At 49.4% G+C, this 20,256-nt stretch overlaps 1 protein-coding gene across 4 annotated transcripts; it reads right to left on the bottom strand.

The window, feature by feature from the left end:
- Window positions 1-234: 234 nt before the first annotated feature.
- On the bottom strand, window positions 235-18,753 carry LOC308570483 (uncharacterized protein). Of its 4 annotated transcripts, none has more exons than XM_081165361.1 (4): window positions 18,564-18,753; window positions 12,176-13,123; window positions 10,991-11,120; window positions 235-2,780 (listed from the first exon to the last, which is right to left on the bottom strand). In XM_081165361.1, exons 2-4 carry the CDS (start codon window positions 13,007-13,009, stop codon window positions 2,305-2,307), a joined length of 1,440 nt encoding a protein of 479 aa, XP_081021487.1. In that variant the 5' UTR covers window positions 13,010-13,123; window positions 18,564-18,753; the 3' UTR covers window positions 235-2,304. The 4 variants fall into 4 exon arrangements, with proteins under 4 accessions (XP_081021487.1, XP_081021486.1, XP_081021489.1 ...); XM_081165360.1 differs by lacking the exon at window positions 18,564-18,753 and adding an exon at window positions 18,314-18,546; XM_081165363.1 differs by lacking the exon at window positions 18,564-18,753 and adding an exon at window positions 18,314-18,546 and having other exon boundaries at window positions 235-2,777.
- Window positions 18,754-20,256: the final 1,503 nt, after the last annotated feature.

The raw sequence follows: 20,256 nt of genomic DNA, 5'->3' as shown, positions 1-20,256 counted from the left end.
GACACGTTGCCGCACGGCAGCTCGGACCCCACGGCACGCAATACAGGTGCAGGGGCGCACCTGACAAGCCAGGGAGAAGAGTCCGGACTGCAGCCGAAATGAATGGAGCTGGAGCTGCCGATGGAAGAAACAGCGCGCCAGAGCCAGCGAAAGGGAGCGAAGGATGAGCCTCGCCTCCTTCTACCTCCCACCCCAGCGGATTGACAAGCATCTCGACCACTCGCGAGGGCGTATTTGGGAGAAAGATGCGCAATGCTGCTCTGGCCGGGGCGCAGCTCGCCTTGGCTTCATTACTACGCGAGCAGCTCTGGAAGGTGGGCGCGTGGAGAGATTCCTGAATGGGCTGCCAGGGCTCAATCCGCGCAAGGTTGGGTGCCTGGGCAGAAAGACAAGGTGCCCCCTTTTGTGCCGGAGAAAAGAGAGCTGTGGTTGATGGGGGGAAATGTAGGATTTGTGCAGAGGGGTTATAGGGGTGTGTGAGGCTGAGTGTATGTATGGGCAGGACCACAGCCATCAAACGTGGAGAGTCCTTTGCGAAAGGCGTTTGTGTTAAAACAATTCCTTCTCTAACACTGACAGGAGACTTTAAAATAAAACAGAGCATTTTTGAGGAGGAGGATTTGGTAATCATCTCAATATTTCTATTCTTAAAATACTTCGGCACCTGGGCCCAGTACAGTGCAATTCTATATGCATGTCAACTCAGACTGAAGTTCCTGCCCAGTAAGTTGAGTGGAACTTATTTCTAGGTAAGGTAAGTGTATACGGAATTGGGAGTCTTAATTCTGCTTTGTGAGCTCTTTCCACGACAATTATGTAACACAGGTTGTATTCATTGTCCATGGATTATAAACTAAGAGATAACAACTGAAGGATGGTTGTAGTCATATTAAGCAGGATATGTAGAATTAAACATTGCTATTACAACATTAAACTTTTTTTAATGTGCAAACTACACAAAAATAAAGCTTTAATAAAAAATTTTTACGAAAACAATTCCTTTTTTTCTTTCTCTTTTTTAAAAAAAACCCTAAAATTTACATATGCAGCTATAACCATTGCAGGTTTCCAAACATGCAATTTTGGTGTATCAACAGTGTTACAGGGGTTAAAACTGGTAGTGTTAGAAAGGCTTGAAATACTGAAACATGTTTTGACAGGCTTGTACAAATAAACAGAGGCAGAGTTCCAAAAGCTACGTTAGCCATACGCAATAGGATTTTTAAAAACTCCCCCCCCCCTTTTGAATACAAGACCGCCCATTTCTTATCACAAACTACTTCTGAAATGCTTTAGTGGTATGGAAAGCTGTTATTTGAGGGGAAAAACACGTGTCCAAGGTCCCCCTTGGGCATGTGAAACTATGGAGACTCTCTTAATTCTTAAAAGTAAAAAAAAAAAAAGACGCAAAAGTAAATTAATTGGGTGGGGAGAAAACTAATGGAAGAGGGAGATCTCCTGCCACAAACTGTGAAAGGAGAAGTTTGAATGGACAACAATTTTTTTTTATGAATTGCTCGACTTCTAAATTGAGAGGCTATGAAAAAAGAAACACAAAGAAAAGTTGAATGTCCATAGAACAGATCTCCACATTGCAATAGTAAGTATGTTTTGTTAAAGACCACCATGAAGGAGGAAGTGGTTTGAAGGCCTTTGAGGTGACACATTACCAGGAGTTTGCTCCAAACTAACAGAATTCTGACTATGTCATTTCGTAACCAAACTATGATTGGTTGGCACCCATCCACATGGCTTTCCAGGTCATCCAATACAGATACTTTAGCTTGCATTCCTATTTATGATAATAAGTTTTGAGGGTGAAGCTTATCTTTTCACTGCTCAGATTTCAATATTCAATATTCAGACAGCTGTCAATTGAAAAGCGTGTGTGGATAAGATGCAATTGCGTTTGTGTGTAGTTTTTACTAGTTCCGCATGGAGGTCCTGTGCAACTGACACAACAGGGATCCTTGTCCATCTTTCACTCTCTTTCACAACGGCATTAGGAGGAGCAAGTTCTTCCCACTGTTGGGGCTTCTTTGCCTTCTTCCACCCCACTCCCCTCCATAAACTGACAAACATCCAAAGGAAAACAAACAAACATACAACCCATCTGAGCTGCTGAAGGCATTCTTTGCTTCGATTATGTTAAAGGTAACCACCTCATCATCAGAAGGCAGTTCCTGCTTCTAAAGAGTTCCAGGACAAAAATTAAAATAAAAAAGATCCCCTAGGTTTAGAGTATTTCCTAAAAAAAAATTCTCTACATTCAAGTCAGCTACAATTCCCGCCTTTGCCTTCAAGTCAGCTGAAGGGCTCTTCTCTCTCCTGCATGCTCTGCTCTGCACTGAACTGCAGCCCGAAACTTTCTGCGCATTCGCAACACCCGGCCTTCCTGTCGTGGCCCCCCTGGCCCGAATTCCACTTTGCATTCTTCCCGCAAAGTGAACAGCGGCTCGCTTCCTCCCGCAGGTGGGTTCTCATGTGGTTCACCAGGTTGAATTTGTGCAGGAACCTTTTCCCGCATTCGGTGCACTGGTGGGGCTTGACCCCAGTGTGGACCCTCCGGTGCCTGGTGAGGGTGGATTTGCGAGAGAAGTTCTTCCCGCATTCAGGGCACGGGAAAAGCGCGTCTTGCTTATTCGCAGGCTGCTGGCCGTCGACGTTCTGGCAGGCAAACTGGGCTGGCTGCAAGGTGGGGAGCATCCGGCTTCTCTGCTTCTTTATGCTTTCATGTATTAGAAAGCCCCCCTCGTTTTTGGTCTGGATCTCTTCACCTGCTGGATGGAAAGAAAAATTCCCATTTTAAGCAATCTATCAGACTAGTAGAAACGCTTGATAATTTTGCTGCTGGAAAGTAGGTGGTGTGTGTGAGAGAGAGGTGCCAAAAGCTGAACGGTTGCTGCTAGAAGGCATGCAATCTGATCCATAACCTATTGCTTCGCCTCCCTTCCTAAATATGTGGGGACTAGTTAAGATTCTACATTGTCAAGGGAGGCAGAAGTTTATTTAGGGTGGTCTACATGGTTCTTCTCTATCCTTTATAACCTCTCAATTAAGTATTTTAACTGTGCTCCATTTTTTTAAAAAAAGGAAATACTTATTACATATTTGTTTGCTTTATCCTGAATTTAAATGTTGGTGGTGGTTTGCTCCTGTTGTGGAGCAGCTATATAAACGCAGCAAGTGAAACAAATAATCCTGTAAGGTAGATCGGACTGACAGCTGGTGGCTGTACAGTGACATAATGAACTGCACAGCCGAGTAGGGATTTGAGTCCTATTTCAATACTATAACCATTACTGAACACTGGCTGTCAACTCTGCACATGCCCTGGAGCTGTCACCTCCAGTTAGTTACTTATTTACATAATTTATAACCTGTACTGTCAGGGGTTCAGGAGCAGAGGCAAGGGCAAGGGAGGAAACAGAGAGCGAGGGGGAGGAGGCAGAAGAAAAGATGAGTGATGACGACGACCCGAGATCTCCGAGTCTTTCCAGTGAATCAGAAGATTCACAGAAAGGAGCACCAGTGGCTAGGGCAAGGGGGGAGCCTAGGGGGACACCCCAGGAAGATAGAGCCAGAGGGGACTCAGAGGAGAGCAGTTGGAGATCGGGACCAGCGTCACAGCCAGAGAGCAGGGAAGAGGAAGGGCGCCAGGGATCAAGCGCTGGCAGCTCACAACAGGGGGGAGGGCACGAGTCAGGAGTGGCCACACCTCCATCGGGGAGCGAAGAAACGGTCAGACGGAAAGTGGAAGGTTGGGCACGCGCGCCAAGTTCAAATGCACAGGAAAGTGACGCAGTAGGCAGCCCGGAAAGGGAGCCAGGTCCTAAAGCCCGGCGCAAGGAGACAGGAGGTTCCGGGGGGTCGGCGTCAGAAGAATCCTGGAAGGAAGAGACCCCGGGGGGCAGAGGGACCCAGAGGAGAACAGTCAGGCGGAAAAGGTGGAGCAGGGCTAGGATATTAAGTTGGTGCACAAGGGGCGGAGACTCAGACGGAGCTTCGCCGATCTAACCACTAGACGTAGAGTTGCACGCAGCAGCTTGAGAATGGAAACTGTAACTCAATAAAGACTTTTACTTAATGATCGCTGGCTAGCGTGATCCTCTGTGAGCTAGGATCTGGAAGCAGCTCTGACAGTAAGCTCCGTCTCATAATTGTGGGCATCTACGGCCTCAAGGAGAGGAGAGCAAGCGGGTGCCTACTAGCGAGCTCACGAATGGCAGACAACATGACGGCTGAGCAGCAGATAGCGGAACTCAGAGAAGCAGTGTCACAACTGAATGCCGAGGCTCTCGCATCCAGGAAGAGAGAGGAGGAGGCAGCTGCCGCCTACAGGGATCTCCAGGTCAGGTTGGACATGCTTACGAAGCAAGGGCAACTGACACCCAAACAGGAGGGAATTGGGTTGGGGAGACGAACAGGCGGTCTGGTCTCTCACTTCGATGGGAACCTGCAACAGTACCCCAACTTTAGAGCAGATGTAATGTGTGCACTGCAACTGCTGAACAAAGACTTTAGAGATGAACAAGAGAAAGTGGGATTCATCATGTCCCATTTGCATGGAGATGCTAAAGCATGGCTGCGCAATTTGTGGAGGGATAAGGATCCGGCGCTCCAAAATGCGGATGCCTTTATTAAAGCGATGGATGGGTGCTTTTTATCAAGCATTGACGTGGATCTTGCTCGGCAGCAGATACATGGACTGAAGCAAGGGAGGGCCAGCGTAAGGCAGTACCATGCCCGCTTTTTCGCTTTGGTCAGTGCCCTGGAATGGGACAGAGATTCGGCTCCGGTAAGAGACCTGTTTTGGGAGGGATTGCACGGCTCGGTTAAAGATGAAATTGCGAGGGGGGAGAGACCCCGGACCACGCAGGAGATCGTTCAGAGGGCACTGGCGGTGGGGGTGCGGCTGGAAGAACGTCCGTGGAGCAGGGACGAAGGGCGTGGAGGGCGCGAACCAGCCAGGGGCTCCTCCTTCCTTCCCAGAGAAGCAGCGCGTGCGCAATCCACGCCTCCGCCAGGAGGAGGGGCGGAACCTATGGAGGTTGGAAGTGCAAGGGCTCAGTCAGCAGCCAGAGCCCTAGCACCGGCAGCAGTGAAAGCGAAGCCTCCTAGAGGGAACAGGAAGTGTTACATCTGCGATGATCCGCAGCATATGGCGAAAGAGTGTCCCCGGAGGCTCCACCAGCACACTGCAGCCTCAGCAATGGTAACTGCAGCAACGCAGCAGGGAAACGACGGAGTCTGGCTGGAGGAAGAGGCACTGGGGCCCAGCCAGACGTGTCAGTGAAGCAGTCCCCAGAGATTTTACAGCCCATGGACCCCCTCCCGCCCAAACCAGTAGTGAGGCTCACCGCATCGCTCCAGCTGCCCAATGGAATCACCATGGACGTGCCAATCACCATTGACTCAGGAAGCAATGCGGACTTTATAGGGCAGGACTTTGTCGACCGGCACGCTATACAGTTGCTGCCTGCCACGCTGCCCCTGCAGGTTGTCACGGTGGATGGCAGGGAGCTGCTAGGGGGGCAAGTGGTGAAGCAGACGCCACCAATGGTGATGCGACTTGGGAATCACAGGGAAATCATCAGCTTCAACGTCACTCAACTATCGGACACGCCCATTGTATTGGGCATGAGTTGGCTGGACAAGCACAGCCCAACGCTGGCTTGGTACCAGAGGCAGCTGACCTTCGGGCTCTTCCTTTTGTGCTGAACACTGCATCGTGCCCCGGCAGGAAGGAGAGGAAGAGGAGTCACAGCTGCAGCTAGGCACGCTGCAAGCGGTTCCCCACAAGTACGCAGAATTTTTGGAGGTTTTCTGCGAGAAGGAGGCAGACAGGCTACCCCCCCACAGACCATATGACTGCAAAATTGACCTGCTGCCGGGGGCGGCGCTGCCCAAAGGGAAGCTGTATTCCATGTCTGAGGACGAACTGCAGGAACTCAAAGAGTTCATAGATCATAATTTGGAGCGCGGTTTCATCCGAGAGTCCAAGGCAGCGGGGGGCAGTCCTGTATTCTTTGTTAAGAAGCGGGACACGCCCCAAAAAAGGCTTGTGGTGGACTATCGCATCTTAAACAGTGTGACCAAACCATCGGACTTCCCCATGCCCCGAATCGACGACCTCCTCGCAAAGGTACGGAAGGGCTGCGTGTTCACCAAGTTGGACCTGCGAGGGGCGTACAACCTCATTCGCATGCGGGAGGGAGATGAGTGGAAGACAGCCATGTTCACGCCCCTGGGCACCTACGAATATAGAGTTATGCCTTTTGGATTGCAAAATGGCTCCCACGTTTTCCAAGCGTTCATGCATCACGTGTTCATGCATCTGTTTCTTGGATGACATCCTGATCTTTTCGGAATCGCAGCAGGAGCATGACAGACACGTCAAGGAAGTGCTGAGCAGGCTACAGCAGCATAGGCTTTACGCCAAGCTGGAGAAGTGCCAATTCGATGTGACGGAGGTGGATTTCCTGGGCTACAAGTTGTCTGACAAGGGGCTCGCCATGGACAGCGCCAAGGTTCGAGCAGTGTTGGATTGGAAAAGCCCACGCAACCGAAAGGAGGTCCAACGGTTTGTCGGCTTTGCGAACTTCTATCGCAAGTTTATCAAAGGCTTCGCTATGCAGTCAGCGGCCATCACGGACACGCTCAGCTCCAAGAAGAAGAAGTTCATCTGGACAGAGCAGGCGGAGCAGTCCTTCCAGGCACTCAAGCGTCTCTTCGCGTCGGAAGAGCAGCTGCTTCATGTCAACCCCAGCAGGCCGATGAGGGTGGAGACAGACGCTTCGGACAGAGCCGTGGGAGCAGTCCTGCTGCAGAAAGACCCGCAGGGGGTTTGGAGGCCGGGAGCGTTTTACTCCAGGAAGCTCAGCAAGTCCGAACAGAACTACACCATCTGGGACAGGGAGTTGCTGGCCATTCATGCAGCGTTCAAAGCGTGGAGGCACTTCCTGATCGGCGCCAAGCACACAGTGCAGGTCTGCACGGACCACAAGAATCTGGAGCACTGGCGCACGGCACAGTTCCTGAACCAGAGGCAGATACGTTGGGCTGAGTTCTTTGCGAACTTCGACTTCCGAATAGAGTATGTCCCGGGGGACACCAACATCATGGCGGATGCTCTCTCCCGTAAGCCGCAGTATCTGGAGGAGGCAACGCCAGCGGCCGCCATGCACATCTTCGCACCAACAGTGTGGGCGTGCGCTGCGGCAACAGTTGACCTGGAGGCGGTGCGACGAGCGTTGCAGGATGACTCCTTCGCGCAAGCAAAGATGGCAGAGGTGCACAGGGGCACGGCAGCGACCGACGAGTTCCAGCTGCGAGATGGATTGCTCATCCGTAAAGGGGCCATCTACGTGCCGGGAGACGAACTTCGCGCCAAGGTACTGCAGCAGCTGCACGACGCGCCCACTGCCGGGCACTTTGGCAAGGAGAAGACGGTGGAATTAGTCGCCAGAGACTTCTGGTGGCCCGGAATGAGAGGGGAAGTCGCGGACTACGTAGCGAGGTGTGACACCTGCCAGAGGGCCAAACCAGTGCACAGACCGCCGGCCGGACTGTTGGAACCGCTGCAAACTCCGGTCGAACCATGGGAGAGAGTGGCCCTGGACTTTGTCACGGATCTGCCCAGCTCGAGGGGCAAGACGGCCGTGCTGGTGGTGGTGGACTTGTTCTCCAAGATGGCACATTTCATTCCGTGTGCTAAGGTGGCCACGGCGGAACAAACCGCCAAACTGTTCATAGACCACGTGTTCAAGGTTCACGGTCTGCCGCGGTCTATTCTGTCCGACCGAGGGCGACAGTTCATCTCGAATTTCTGGCAGAAGCTGATGGGCTTCCTGAACGTCAAGATCAACCTGGCGTCGGCTAGACACCCGCAGACCAACGGGCAATCGGAGCGGGTCAATTCCATCATGCAGCAGTACCTGAGATGTTATGCGAATCAACAGCCTGCGACGTGGGTGGATTACCTGCCTCTCGCCGAGTTTGCCTACAACAACACGAAGCACGTGTCCACGGGGGTCACGCCGTTCTTCGCCAACAACGGGAGGCACCCCAGAACCTTCCCGGGACTGGAAAGAATGGGGGTGGGGGAGCCGCAGACAGCAGATGCATTCGCGTCGGAGTTGCAGGAGGTCCACGATCAGCTGCGGCGGCACCTGGAGCGGGCCAAACACGCATACAAGGTACAAGCGGACAAACACAGAAGGGTTGGCGAAGAGATCCATGTGGGAGACTGGGTCTGGTTAGCAGCCCACGCAGTGCCGGCCAGGTCGTTGGCGAAGAAGAAACTAGGGCATAAGCAACTGGGGCCCTACCAAGTCGTAGAGCAGGTCAACCCGGTGGCTTTCAGGCTGGCGCTTCCGGAGGGTTCCAGGATGCATCCGGTGTTCCACAGATCGGTGCTCACTCCCTACAAGGCACCGCACAGGTTTCAGGAACCAGGAACGGCACCGAGTCCGCTCAGAGAAAGAACCGGGCACGCGGGAGTGGCACAGGAAGAGCGCATCAACGAAGTCACGGAGATTTTGGACTCCAGATGGGGGGAAGAGGGGGTAGAATACCTTCTCGCCAAGGAGGGCACCCCGGCCAGTGCCAACAGCTGGGTGCCGGGCTACGCTTTAGACGAACCTCTGCTCAAAGAAGAGTTTCATGCCCTCTTCCCACATAGGCCAATGCCAGCAGACTTTTTCGACGACTGGCTTTTCACGCCCACGCTTTCAGCCAGCACGTTCCGGGGGTTCGACTCGGAGGAGGAACCGACACGAGACGCCCGTTCCCCGGAGGGGTCACCCTCAGGATCTGCCTCAGAACCCTCGTATTGGTGGGACGATAGACCAGAGGAGCAGTGGCACAGAAAGTGGCTGGAGGGTCCAGGACGAGCAACGCCGCCGGAAGGAAGCGAGGGAGAGACGGACATGGACGTTTTCGGGGACGACCCGGGTTTCGAGCACGGCGGCACAGAGATGGAAGCGGAGGTGACCGTCGTCGACGAGAGCAGGGAGGAAGAACCGGAAGACTTCAGATGGAGGCCCGCCACGGGAAGCGAACTGTATCCGACATTCGTCCCCCTGACACAGCAGCACCCAGCTCCCGCACCGGAAGGAGGGGAGGGGGGAAGAGGGGGCTTCGAGGGGGGGATGGATGTCAGGGGTTCAGGAGCAGAGGCAAGGGCAAGGGAGGAAACAGAGAGCGAGGGGGAGGAGGCAGAAGAAAAGATGAGTGATGACGACGACCCGAGATCTCCGAGTGTTTCCAGTGAATCAGAAGATTCACAGAAAGGAGCACCAGTGGCCAGGGCAAGGGGGGAGCCTAGGGGGACACCCCAGGAAGATAGAGCCAGAGGGGACTCAGAGGAGAGCAGTTGGAGATCGGGACCAGCGTCACAGCCAGAGAGCAGGGAAGAGGAAGGGCGCCAGGGATCAAGCGCTGGCAGCTCACAACAGGGGGGAGGGCACGAGTCAGGAGTGGCCACACCTCCATCGGGGAGCGAAGAAACGGTCAGACGGAAAGTGGAAGGTTGGGCGCGCGCGCCAAGTTCAAATGCACAGGAAAGTGACGCAGTAGGCAGCCCGGAAAGGGAGCCAGGTCCTAAAGCCCGGCGCAAGGAGACAGGAGGTTCCGGGGGGTCGGCGTCAGAAGAATCCCGGAAGGAAGAGACCCCGGGGGGCAGAGGGACCCAGAGGAGAACAGTCAGGCGGAAAAGGTGGAGCAGGGCTAGGATATTAAGTTGGTGCACAAGGGGCGGAGACTCAGACGGAGCTTCGCCGATCTAACCACTAGACGTAGAGTTGCACGCAGCAGCTTGAGAATGGAAACTGTAACTCAATAAAGACTTTTACTTAATGATCGCTGGCTAGCGTGATCCTCTGTGAGCTAGGATCTGGAAGCAGCTCTGACATGTACCTTCAACATAAATTAATGCAGCCAGGGTGGTTAACAAAGTAGCAAGGAAAGTATATTTTAAAAAATAATAAATCATACAACAAACCATTCAAATAGACAGGAACCACCCAAAATTGTACAGTGTTAAACATGCTAAGATTAGCAGCTCTTAACAGTCTAGGAAAACAGAAATGTTTCTACCTGGTTTCTAAATTATAGTACCAAGGGGGCTGCCTACGGAGGACATGCCAAGGCTAGGAGCCACCACTGAAAACGCGCTCTCTCTGGTTGCCTTGATGGGGGAATCCTGAGAAATGCCTTATATATGATGATCTCAGTGGACAGGCAGACTGATGCAGGAAGAAGGCAATGTAAAGGTATTTCAATCTTTAACCGTGGAGGCTTCAAAGGCTAGGACCAACACTCTGAATTGCACAAAGCGTAGAGAGAAACACTTAACATCATGCTAACAATGAATGGTACTGGGTTGGATCCAGACTTGGGCTGTAATCTTATACCCACATCACTTGGGAGTAAGCCCCATTGAACTTAATGGGACTTACTTCTGAGTAGATGCATATAGTTTTGCACTACAAGCTAATTGCACTTGGTTCCCACAGAAATCAAGTGGACCTAAGTCTAACTTACTAACTTTTCACTTGGGTTTTAATGGGAACTGAGTAAAACTAAGTTAGTCTGGATGCAGCCCATTACAAATATGAGTCTTAGCACTGAAAATAGGACTTAGCCTCATGACCTCTCTCAAATGCGTTCCACAAAAATATGCCATTTTAGACATGAATAACTGAGGATAAGTGTGACTTCCTTGAAGCGCAGAATGAATGCACAACAGAGGTGTCACGTGAGCCTATTTTTCTCCGATCTAAGGTACTGCACAACACACTGGCTGCCTTGTGTTAATAATCCCAGAGCTGGGAACCCAGAAAGAAAGGGAGAAAATATTCCAAGCGGGTGGGGGTGGAGAGAGAGAGAGAGAGAGAGAGAGAGAGAGAGAGAGAGAGAGAGAAACAGTATAGGAGAGCAACCCGTTAATACTCTCACCTGTACTAGAATGCTATTGCAAAATCCTTACCCAATGAAGTGGCATTTTCATTCACCTCCTCCTTGGCATCTCTGCAAAGCATCGTCTGCCTGGTGTCCAAGGGCACTTGCTCAGTTTCTGGGAAACTCACAGCCTCCTCGAGTACAAAAGGCCCCAGCACCTGAAAAAGCAGCAAGGACCCCATTCAAGCCAGAGAGGGGTATGTTCATAAGATCATACCATTGTAGAATTGGACATGTCAGTTCAAAAAAGATAAAGGCTACAGGTTCAGTCCCCAGAGCCATCACTTTAAAAGGGGCACAGATTGGAAGGCAAGCAAGGAAAGAGCTCTGTCTGGAAAACGGCATTCAGTTGGGGAAGAGAGAGAGAGAGAATGTGCATGTATACTGGTCTAGGTGGGCAACGGCCTGATTCAGGGCACATTCAAATGTGCACAATGAAGGGGGAGGTTTGGATTAACAGTGCAGGAGTTAAGGCATGGCTCCTGTTGCTTCCTCACATGCACTGCTGTCTCATTGTTAACAACAGAGAAACGAATCAGTTTAGCAAAGGACTTCACATTTAACAAAATGAAGTTTCTACGTTGATGGTAGCCATTTTGTTTGCAAGCCACTATTAACCGCAGTGTACAGAAAAGTTAAAATGAAACAAACCTTCCCCACATACCCTTCCTGTGAATATAGCTTCCAAATGGGACATGATTTCCACATCTATCACACAAATCTCTCTGTATGTGCAACTTGTAGTGGTATAGTCCCTCTGTCTGTGAGGACTGCACCACCTCAGTTATGTACATTCTGTTATCTTGGTGTGTATTCTGGGACTGTGAGCATGCAGTACATAACAAGTGAAAAATTTAGAATCATGAATCAGCTTATAGTGTTTTCGGTTGTGTTTTTGGTTTTTTTCTAAACCATTCGTAAGCATTACGAGATTTGTCCAATACTGGATGAAATATTATAAGCTCAAAAGAAAAGGCAGAATTTCTAGCCTTCAGAGCATGGCACATCAACACCCACATAGCAACCACTACTCTTAGGGTTTTATATGCATTCTTGTGCACAAATGGCAAAGAAAAGCTTTTTAATAAATATATAATTGATATTCCCCAGGGTTCGGTGCAAGCATTTCGATCTTGCGGTAGACCGCAGCAACATGATCTAAAACTTCCTCAGCTTCCTAAAACTTCCAGTTACTACAACAAAAAGTTCTCACCTGCTGATCCCACCTCTCGCCTTCCTGCTGCTTCAGCAGGAAATGCTCTGCCAGGGTCACGGCCTGAACGCAGGTCTTGGGGCGATATTCCTGAACCCAGTCCTGCATTTCCTCTGGCAGGATGGTCAAGAACTGCTCCAGGACCAACAGCTCCACAATCTGCTCCTTGGTGCGGCTTTCTGGCTCCAGCCAGCGGTGGCAGAGCCCCCGCAGGCGGGCACAGACCTCGCGAGGGCCCTCGGCCTCCTGGTAGCGGAAGTGCCTGAAGTTCTGGCGCTGCCTCTCCAGACTGACGGCATCCTCTCGCAAGATGGCGGCCTTCACTTTCCCATAATCCCCGCTCTCTCTGGGATCCAAGTTATTGTAGGCCTGGAGCGCGGCTCCATTGAGGGCGGGCATGAGCCGCGTCACCCACTGTTCCTTCGGCCACTTGCAGGCCTCAGCTACGTCCTCAAAGGTAGCCAGGTAGGTCTCAACGTCTTCTGTCAATGTGAGTTCTGGCACTTGCAGGTTCCTCCACGCCGGTGACTGAACTGGCGTGAGATCTGGAGTTGGCAATTCCTGTTGCCCCTGAATCTCCCACCGCTGGGGTGTTTCCAGCCGTTCGCTCCTGGTCTGCTGAGGTGTTATCAGCCTTAGGCCGCCTCCAGCTGTCCCAACCTGCACAATACGGTAGGTTTTTACTGAACCCTCTGATATCCCCAGTGCGTCAGAACCCATTGGGTCTGGCTCCTTCTCCATTTTCACCGATGGCTGCACTCTTTGCTCCAGTGGTGCCGGACACTGGAGATACTGAGCTACCATATTCCGCTTGGCTGCCATTTTCCTCCTCATTTTTGAATCGGTTTCTGAGTTTATGTGGCCTTTCACTAGGGTTTCCAACTCCCAATCTGCCACCAGGAGAGCCTATCAGCTGCGGAAAACTCCTATGGCTGTCTTGATGCCAACCTGAAGGGGTGATAATCACACACAAAATGGTAAGAATTAGAACCATTTAAATTGTAATTTCAGCAACATTATTAACAAGGCAGCAGGCTTCAATCAATCCATAGGTCAACAAGGGCTCTAAAAATCTACCAGTTTGCTAGTCTTGTGAAAGAGATTTCTTATGCTTGAAATACCATATTAGCTAGAATGAAGGCACAGAAAGTTCAGTCAAAACAAACAAGCAAAAACAATCTGATTCTGTCTTCTAAAAAGGGTGTGTAATAGTGGTATTTGAAAATAAGCAACACATTTCTTGCAAACCTCTTAGAGGTTTTACTACAGTCAATCAGTATACGTTTTGTAAAATAAGCACACACACATTTTGGTTCTTTCTGCATCAAAAAGTTGGCTTGGTTACATTTAAAACTGTCTTCAGAGGCAGCCTTACATATAGCACATTGCAGTAATCTATCCTAGAGGTTGCCAGAGTGTAGACAACATTAGTTAGGCTATCCTTGTCCAGATAGGTGTGCAGCTGCGCCACCAGCTGAAGCTGATGGAAGGCACACTGTGCCACTGAGGCCATTTGAGCCTCAAGCAACAGCAAGGGATCCAGAATATGGTTACCAGATTTTTTTTCAATGAATCTGGGGGCTCTTTTATGTTTTTTGAAGCTGAGTAGCAACAGGAAGCCAGTAGTGGGGATGGTGAGGCAAAAAAAGATCCTGGGGCCAAGCACACATGCATATTGTATAAAGATGCAAAGCTCTTCTTTTGCACCCTGTGAAACATAAATGCACAGAGTTTTTTTTAAAAAAACTGGGCAATGGCCACCCGCCTGCAACTCCCGAGCCTTCCCTGATCAGTCAAAACAAAGGGGGAAGGGGGCAGGAGATTTGTACCTCCGGACATCCCGGCTCCCCTTCAGAAGTGGCAGCTGCAGCGGCAGTCAGCAGCCTGAAGCCAGCCTGATAGAGCAGTTGGCTCTGGCTGGCTTCAGGAGCTGTTTGCCTCTGTGGCGCCTGCCAGTTTGCCTCCTGGAAGTCCCCATATGATGTGTCTGTGTGCAACACATCATATGGGGACTTCCGGCAAGGAAAAATGGCAGGCGCCATGGCAGCGAGCAGTAAGCAGCTCTTGAAGTCAGCCAGAGCCAACTGCGCTACTAGGTTGGCTCTGGACTGCTGCTGCCACAAATCTGGACCGTCCCCAGGAACCGGGGACATCTGGTAACCCTAATCCAGAAGTACCCCCAAGCTGCGTACCTTCATGGGGAGTATAACCCCATCAAGAGAAGGCAAACCTATTACTTTTTTTACACCAGAGAAATCTGGGAACATGTAGTGCGATTCTGAGCCAGATCTTGGGGCTGCTTTCTTTCCCCCTGCCCACACACATTTGTTCACCTCAGTACCTGCAAATGTATTAACTGATACACTTGTTAGACCAACATATACTGTATATATATGGCAATCCTACTATGCCCTGTTCAAAAACAACTGCAATAAAATCAAACAAGAGAAGCAAAGAAGGATGAAGTCAGGAAGTCAGGAAAGGACAGAAAAATGAAACACAGGGTGTTTTTTGAGGGGGGAGTGGGTAGCTCTTACTGGTCTGATTTCTCACGTGCAATGGTGCTTCTTGCCAACCAAGAAGTCCAGTGAGCATCAGCTTGCACACTTCCAAGTCCACCCAAGTGTTCTCCACAGCTGCCTCAGATGGTCAATGCCTTACCCCCACTTCTTGCCTTTGCAATTCCCATTGCTTTCTGGAACGGATGGCACCACTCCTCTCCGCCCTCCCCCTACCCACCCACCCACCCTGAGCATGCTCAGATCAAATGGGCTGTGCAACTGACTAGGCCTCATTGCACCCATGTGGTCACAGACCACTTTGTATTTCCCACAAACAGTAGAGCACTGTTAAGAATGCATGCAATTGGCCGAGCATTGCAGACAAAAGGCCAGCCCAGGAGAGAGCATTGGCTTCACAAAAGAAGGCCATCAACTTAGCCCGACTGCAGGCTCCTTTCTTTTCCAGGATTCTGCCCCCACCCATGCACAATAATCACCTTCACAAATACATGCGCATTGTTATCTGCCCACAGTGCTTAGTTTCTATGGCCACATGCATACCAGAGTTTATACTTCTAAAAAAGTTGTTTAAGCCTCTAGGCAGGCCTAAAGTGTTTTTTTTTAGCCATCTATGTGCAGGGATTAGCACATTCTTAAGAACATTATCACTTAACTACAGCAAAAGATAAATTCTGTGCCTTTTAACAACAACATTAGAAGCACTTTCCTGCTATTGGGAGACTAAAAGCTTTACCAGTTGACCAGTTGGTCATGCAGCTGTGAAATACCTGAAACATTCACTTTTTAAAAGAGGGAGTATTGTTACCACATACACAACATCACATCCTTCTACTTCACATAATTAAACCTGAGTATTAATACCAGCCTCTGGTTCTACAGGTTTAACACAGATTTTAAAAAAACACAATCCCCCCCCCCTTGCACATAAGCACCTATTCAAAGGGTGAGGGAAATGGCTGGCTTTAACCACCCATTTTGGGATTTATAGGGGAGAGCTGCTCATTCTAAATACACCTGGGAAGGAGATGGGGGTCACCACATGCAGCAGAATGAGGTGGGGGAATTGTGGGTCACTAGAAAGGGCAGTATCATTTGTGATTGTGGGAATAGGCAACATTTGCACCTCAAATAGTAAGAAATTTAAAAGGTCAAAACAACAACAACCCACTGACACCCGGGAAGTTGACGCAATAGGAAATGGTCTGAGATCGGCTCCTTAAATTGCTAAGTTTTTTTTTTTATCTGCAGGAAGCTTGGCAGTGGGAGAGCCAACAAAAATGCCCCCACCTTTGGTCTGAAGTGGTGTAACCCACCCCACCATCTCTAGATTCTACCACCAGCTCATCCTGCCACTTGAGGAGACCCAGGCCCTAGCGACAGCCTAATTGAGTTCAGCAAAACACCTGAGAAGCTGCACACTGGATTGGCTTGTGAGAGCTCCTCAAAGATGTATGCTGCTGGAGTGCTGGAGCTCTCAAGATTCCAAGAAACCTTTCCCTCCACTTGTTGAAGTCAGCTGTGCCTTTCCCCCCCTCTGGGCTCCAGTGCTCTTAACAACTACATTACAGGAAGCAATTGAACAGGTGCAGCAATTCAGAGCCAGGAGAAGATAGGGAAATGTTTATTCTCCTAAGTTTCTGCCCCTTATGCAGCTGTTGAAAGACAAAGAATGCATGCCAGGTGGTGGCTGCCCTAATGCTCAGGAAAAGGCACTTTGCACATGTTCAGGGGCACCCTAGTAATAATAAGTACTAAAATACCTCAGCATAGCATAAGAATGATTTCCAGGTTCCAAATTTAAAGCCTGGTTTAAGCTCTGAATGTGACTATGACTGGTGGGTTAATCAGATGCATCAAGAGGGAGGCTTTATTTACAAATAGGTAACATTTTAAACTTTCTGATGGTAAGAGCTGTTCAGCTGTGGAACAGACTCCATTTGAAGGTGGTGGACTCCTGTTTTGGAGGTTTAGAAGCAGAGGTTGGATGGTCATCTGTCATGGATCCTTTAGTTGAGATCCCTGCATTGCAGGGGGTTGGACTAGATGACCCTCGGGGTCCCTTTCAACTCTACAAGTCTATGTTTCTTTAACTGTTTGAAATATAGCATGGTTTAGCTTCTTATAAGACATTGAGCCATTAGTTAGCATATATTCCCTCTGGAAAAAAGGAACAATATTTGAGTTACATTGCATTATGGCTGAATGAGTTTTAATTGTTTGATTTGCATATGAATAAAACAGTAGTTTTGGAGGGGGAAAGTATTCTTCCTTTGTTTGTATGTGACATTTTAGAAGAGGGATTAACTTCTGTGTGGGTGTGAAGGGGGAAAGCCCACCATTTAATATCTTACCCCTATTTGTCAGGGATACCTTTGCAGCTGATTAAATTGCAGTTAATCAATCAATCACAGATTGCAGCTTTAGCTAATATCACAAAAAGAAACATGAAGTTCTAAAACACTTTGCATGCAGTTTATAACAAGGCAGGGTGCAAAATCTCCAACCCCCTTTCTCCTTACCTCATTTCCTTACATCTACCTGCCGCCCCCCAGTAAACAGCATGACTTGCTTTACAATGCCCAGTCCAGATTTCAAAAGGGAAGATACAGTAAATGATTGCCATGCTGTGAATCAATAAATAATTCTCCACACTTTAGGTGAGCTCTGCACATGTATTAATTGTAGAAAAGGACATTTTGGCAGGTGCAATTCTTCCAACCCCTTCAGTACTATTGCACCAGAACACCCTGTCCCTGCAGAAACTTCCAGTCCAAAGCTCACAAGCAATCCTATGCACGTTGACTCAGCAGGAAGCCCCACCGTGTTCAGTGGACCTTACTCCCTAGTAAGAATAGGATTGCAGCCTCAGTTTATCAAAATGCTAAACCAAAGAAAAAGTGCATGGTGTTCACTCTACAGAACACATAGATGTAGCTACCTAGTCTTCACACCTTATTAGGGCTGTAGCCTAAACATATCTGCCTGGGAGCAAGTCTCAATGAACCCGAATCTGATTTACTTCCGAGCAAGCGGGCGCAGGATCAAGCTGCATAGACCTAGGCGACCAGTTTAGTAGGGCTTGGTCCCAAAGAAGCGTGCATAGGATTGCGGGCATATTTATTTAATGACTTCACTGGAGCCGCTTTCTTGCCAGCGTTACTGGTGAGCGCCCTTAACTCCTCCCATTGCTCCCGCAGGGTCATAAAACAGGCTATTAAGAAGCATTTCTAAACCCTCCCTTGACAGCCGAAATAAATTAACGTTCCTTCCCGCAAGATCTCATTCTAACCAGATTTTAAGTGGTCTGGACTAGACTCTCTCTGTCTCCCCACCCCGCTATCCTATCTAGTCAAAGAGAAGCAAGGGAGCACTTTTTAAAAGCGGCAGGTAGTAACACCGGTAAATAAGGGACAGATGGTTTCCACCCCCCCTCCCGCTCCCCGGAGAAATCATTTCTCCATCCAGCAAGTTTCCAGGTTATGCAAAACTCTTCGCCCGGCAGCTGATGCGCTGCTCACTTCTACTGTCTACGACTGCACAAAGCAAACGGGGGCAGAGGATCAGGTGCAACCAGGTACCCAGAACATTGCAGCAGCTCAGGACGAGGCAACTATACCTTTGGTGAGCCCTGGCTGAAATTAAGTTCTGCCCGGCAGCATGCACTAAACACAAATCACGGCAGGGTGGCTAAAGGGTGCAACGCTCATCTGTGTCTAGTGGTTCTGAAAATGCAACTTTCGCCAGGGCGGCTGCTGCTGCTGCTGCTGCGGGCTGTTCTGCTTGAGCTTCTGCCGGCGGTTAATTTCCAAATAATAAAAAAAGAGGTACCGGGGCTCAGAGCTGCCCGGAAACCACATCCCTCTGACCTGGGAAGTCCTTCCCCCTGGTGATCCCAGATGTGTGGGAAATTGGCCGTGGTTGTGCAGTGGCGTTGGCAAAGCACGTTGTCTGTGTTCAGAGGCACTTTCCTCTCGCTCGCTCTTTCATTTGTTCCCGGCGATGAGCTTCCCGGCGTTGGAAAAAAAGGCACTCGGCGCTCAGATCCGTTTCAAACGAAGCTTTAAATTTTTGCTAAGTAAGACGAGAAAGGGTTAACGAGCGGAGCTCTCTGGGTCCTAGAGCCGCCTCGGTTGTTTTGGAAGTAGGGGCTTCCTTTTCCCGCTGCACAGCTGGGGAATGCAAGAGCTTTTCAGGGTGAGTTGGGGTGGTTGTAACGGGGACACAATCGATGTGTGTGTGTTGATGGATAAAGAAAACCAAACAGAACAGATAAGCTACAGCTGGATTTTTTGTTTTGTTTTTTACCAGTATGGAACAAACTGCGCTCCGGTTTTGCGCATATCGACTTGGAAGTTCCTCTAAGCTCCTTGGGTCTTATTCCAAGTAAATGTGAATAGGATCGCAGCCTCAAAGCAGTTGCTCAAAAAAACAACAACCCTCCTTGTTTGTGCTTGCTTTGTAAGTTTGCTGCCTAACAAATGAATGTCCTACTTCCGTGCACCAATAGTGTTATACAGTGCAAGTTCAGTTCAGAAAGTCTGCAAATTCTACCGTTTGGGAGCTAACTTTTAAGTGGAATTGTTTTCCCACACGCCTTTTTTTTAAGGAGCAGCGTCAGGTAGAATTCCCAACTTTTCAAGTGGATGGACTCTTATGCAGCTCTGTCTTTCATAGCGACTTCCTGTGCAGACATTAGCAGTAAATAAAAGTTTTATCTCCTTGATGTGTTTTGGTGGCGGGCAGGCCGGGATCACCTGTTGGATTGTTAAAGGCCACAAAAACTGCCAAGGCCCATTAGTTGGTTTGCTGGTGCCAGGACTCTGGTCTGACTAGGAAACCTGGAAGTCTTAGAATATGTAATGATCAGAACTGTGGTTGTTCAGTGGGTGCAAGAAAGGTCCTCTTTGCATGTTCAAAAATAAAACATTTAGGGACCAATTGGGAGGCCGACCCCACTTGTTTGTTTTTCCACTAGCATAATGTGCTGCTGTCACCTGCCATCCCAGTTTTGCGCCATGAATTGCAAGCAGAGACTCTGTAAAAGTAATAATAATGATATATTCTACCCTGTTTCCCAAGTAGTTCAGGGCATCATCAACATTAATTTCATTTAACACTTCCTTTTTGCTATGAAGTCTCAAAGTGACTTGAAAACAGTAAAATACAGGATATAAAAACAATTTAAAACCAGAGAAGGTTTAATCACTAGTAACAATATACATGAAATGCTCATCCAATAATAAATGAATAAGAGTCAAGTCCTACCCACCCCACTAAAAGATGAGCACCACCACATGAGGCAGAATGAATTAACCAGAGGCCTGGGTGACAGAAAAGTCTTGGGCTGGTGACTGAACACTGACAAAGATGGGGCCAAGTCTCTCTCTCTGAGAATACATGTTTCCCATCCTTTACTACAACAAGAACCCTGTCACTCCCCCACCCCCAGTCAAGCTTCCACAGCTTTTGCCTTTCCTTGTAGGGCAGGTTCTCTTTTTCTCCCCCCTGTAAGTTTTTACAATATCCTTCTTGAGATGAGGCAACCAGCACTGTACATAG

Source organism: Podarcis bocagei (assembly GCF_964188305.1).
Source record: "Podarcis bocagei genome assembly, chromosome: 13".
Classification (NCBI taxonomy): domain Eukaryota; kingdom Metazoa; phylum Chordata; class Lepidosauria; order Squamata; family Lacertidae; genus Podarcis; species Podarcis bocagei.
The sequence above is the reverse complement of the archived record's forward strand: the minus strand, read 5'-3'. Positions and strand labels throughout refer to the sequence as shown.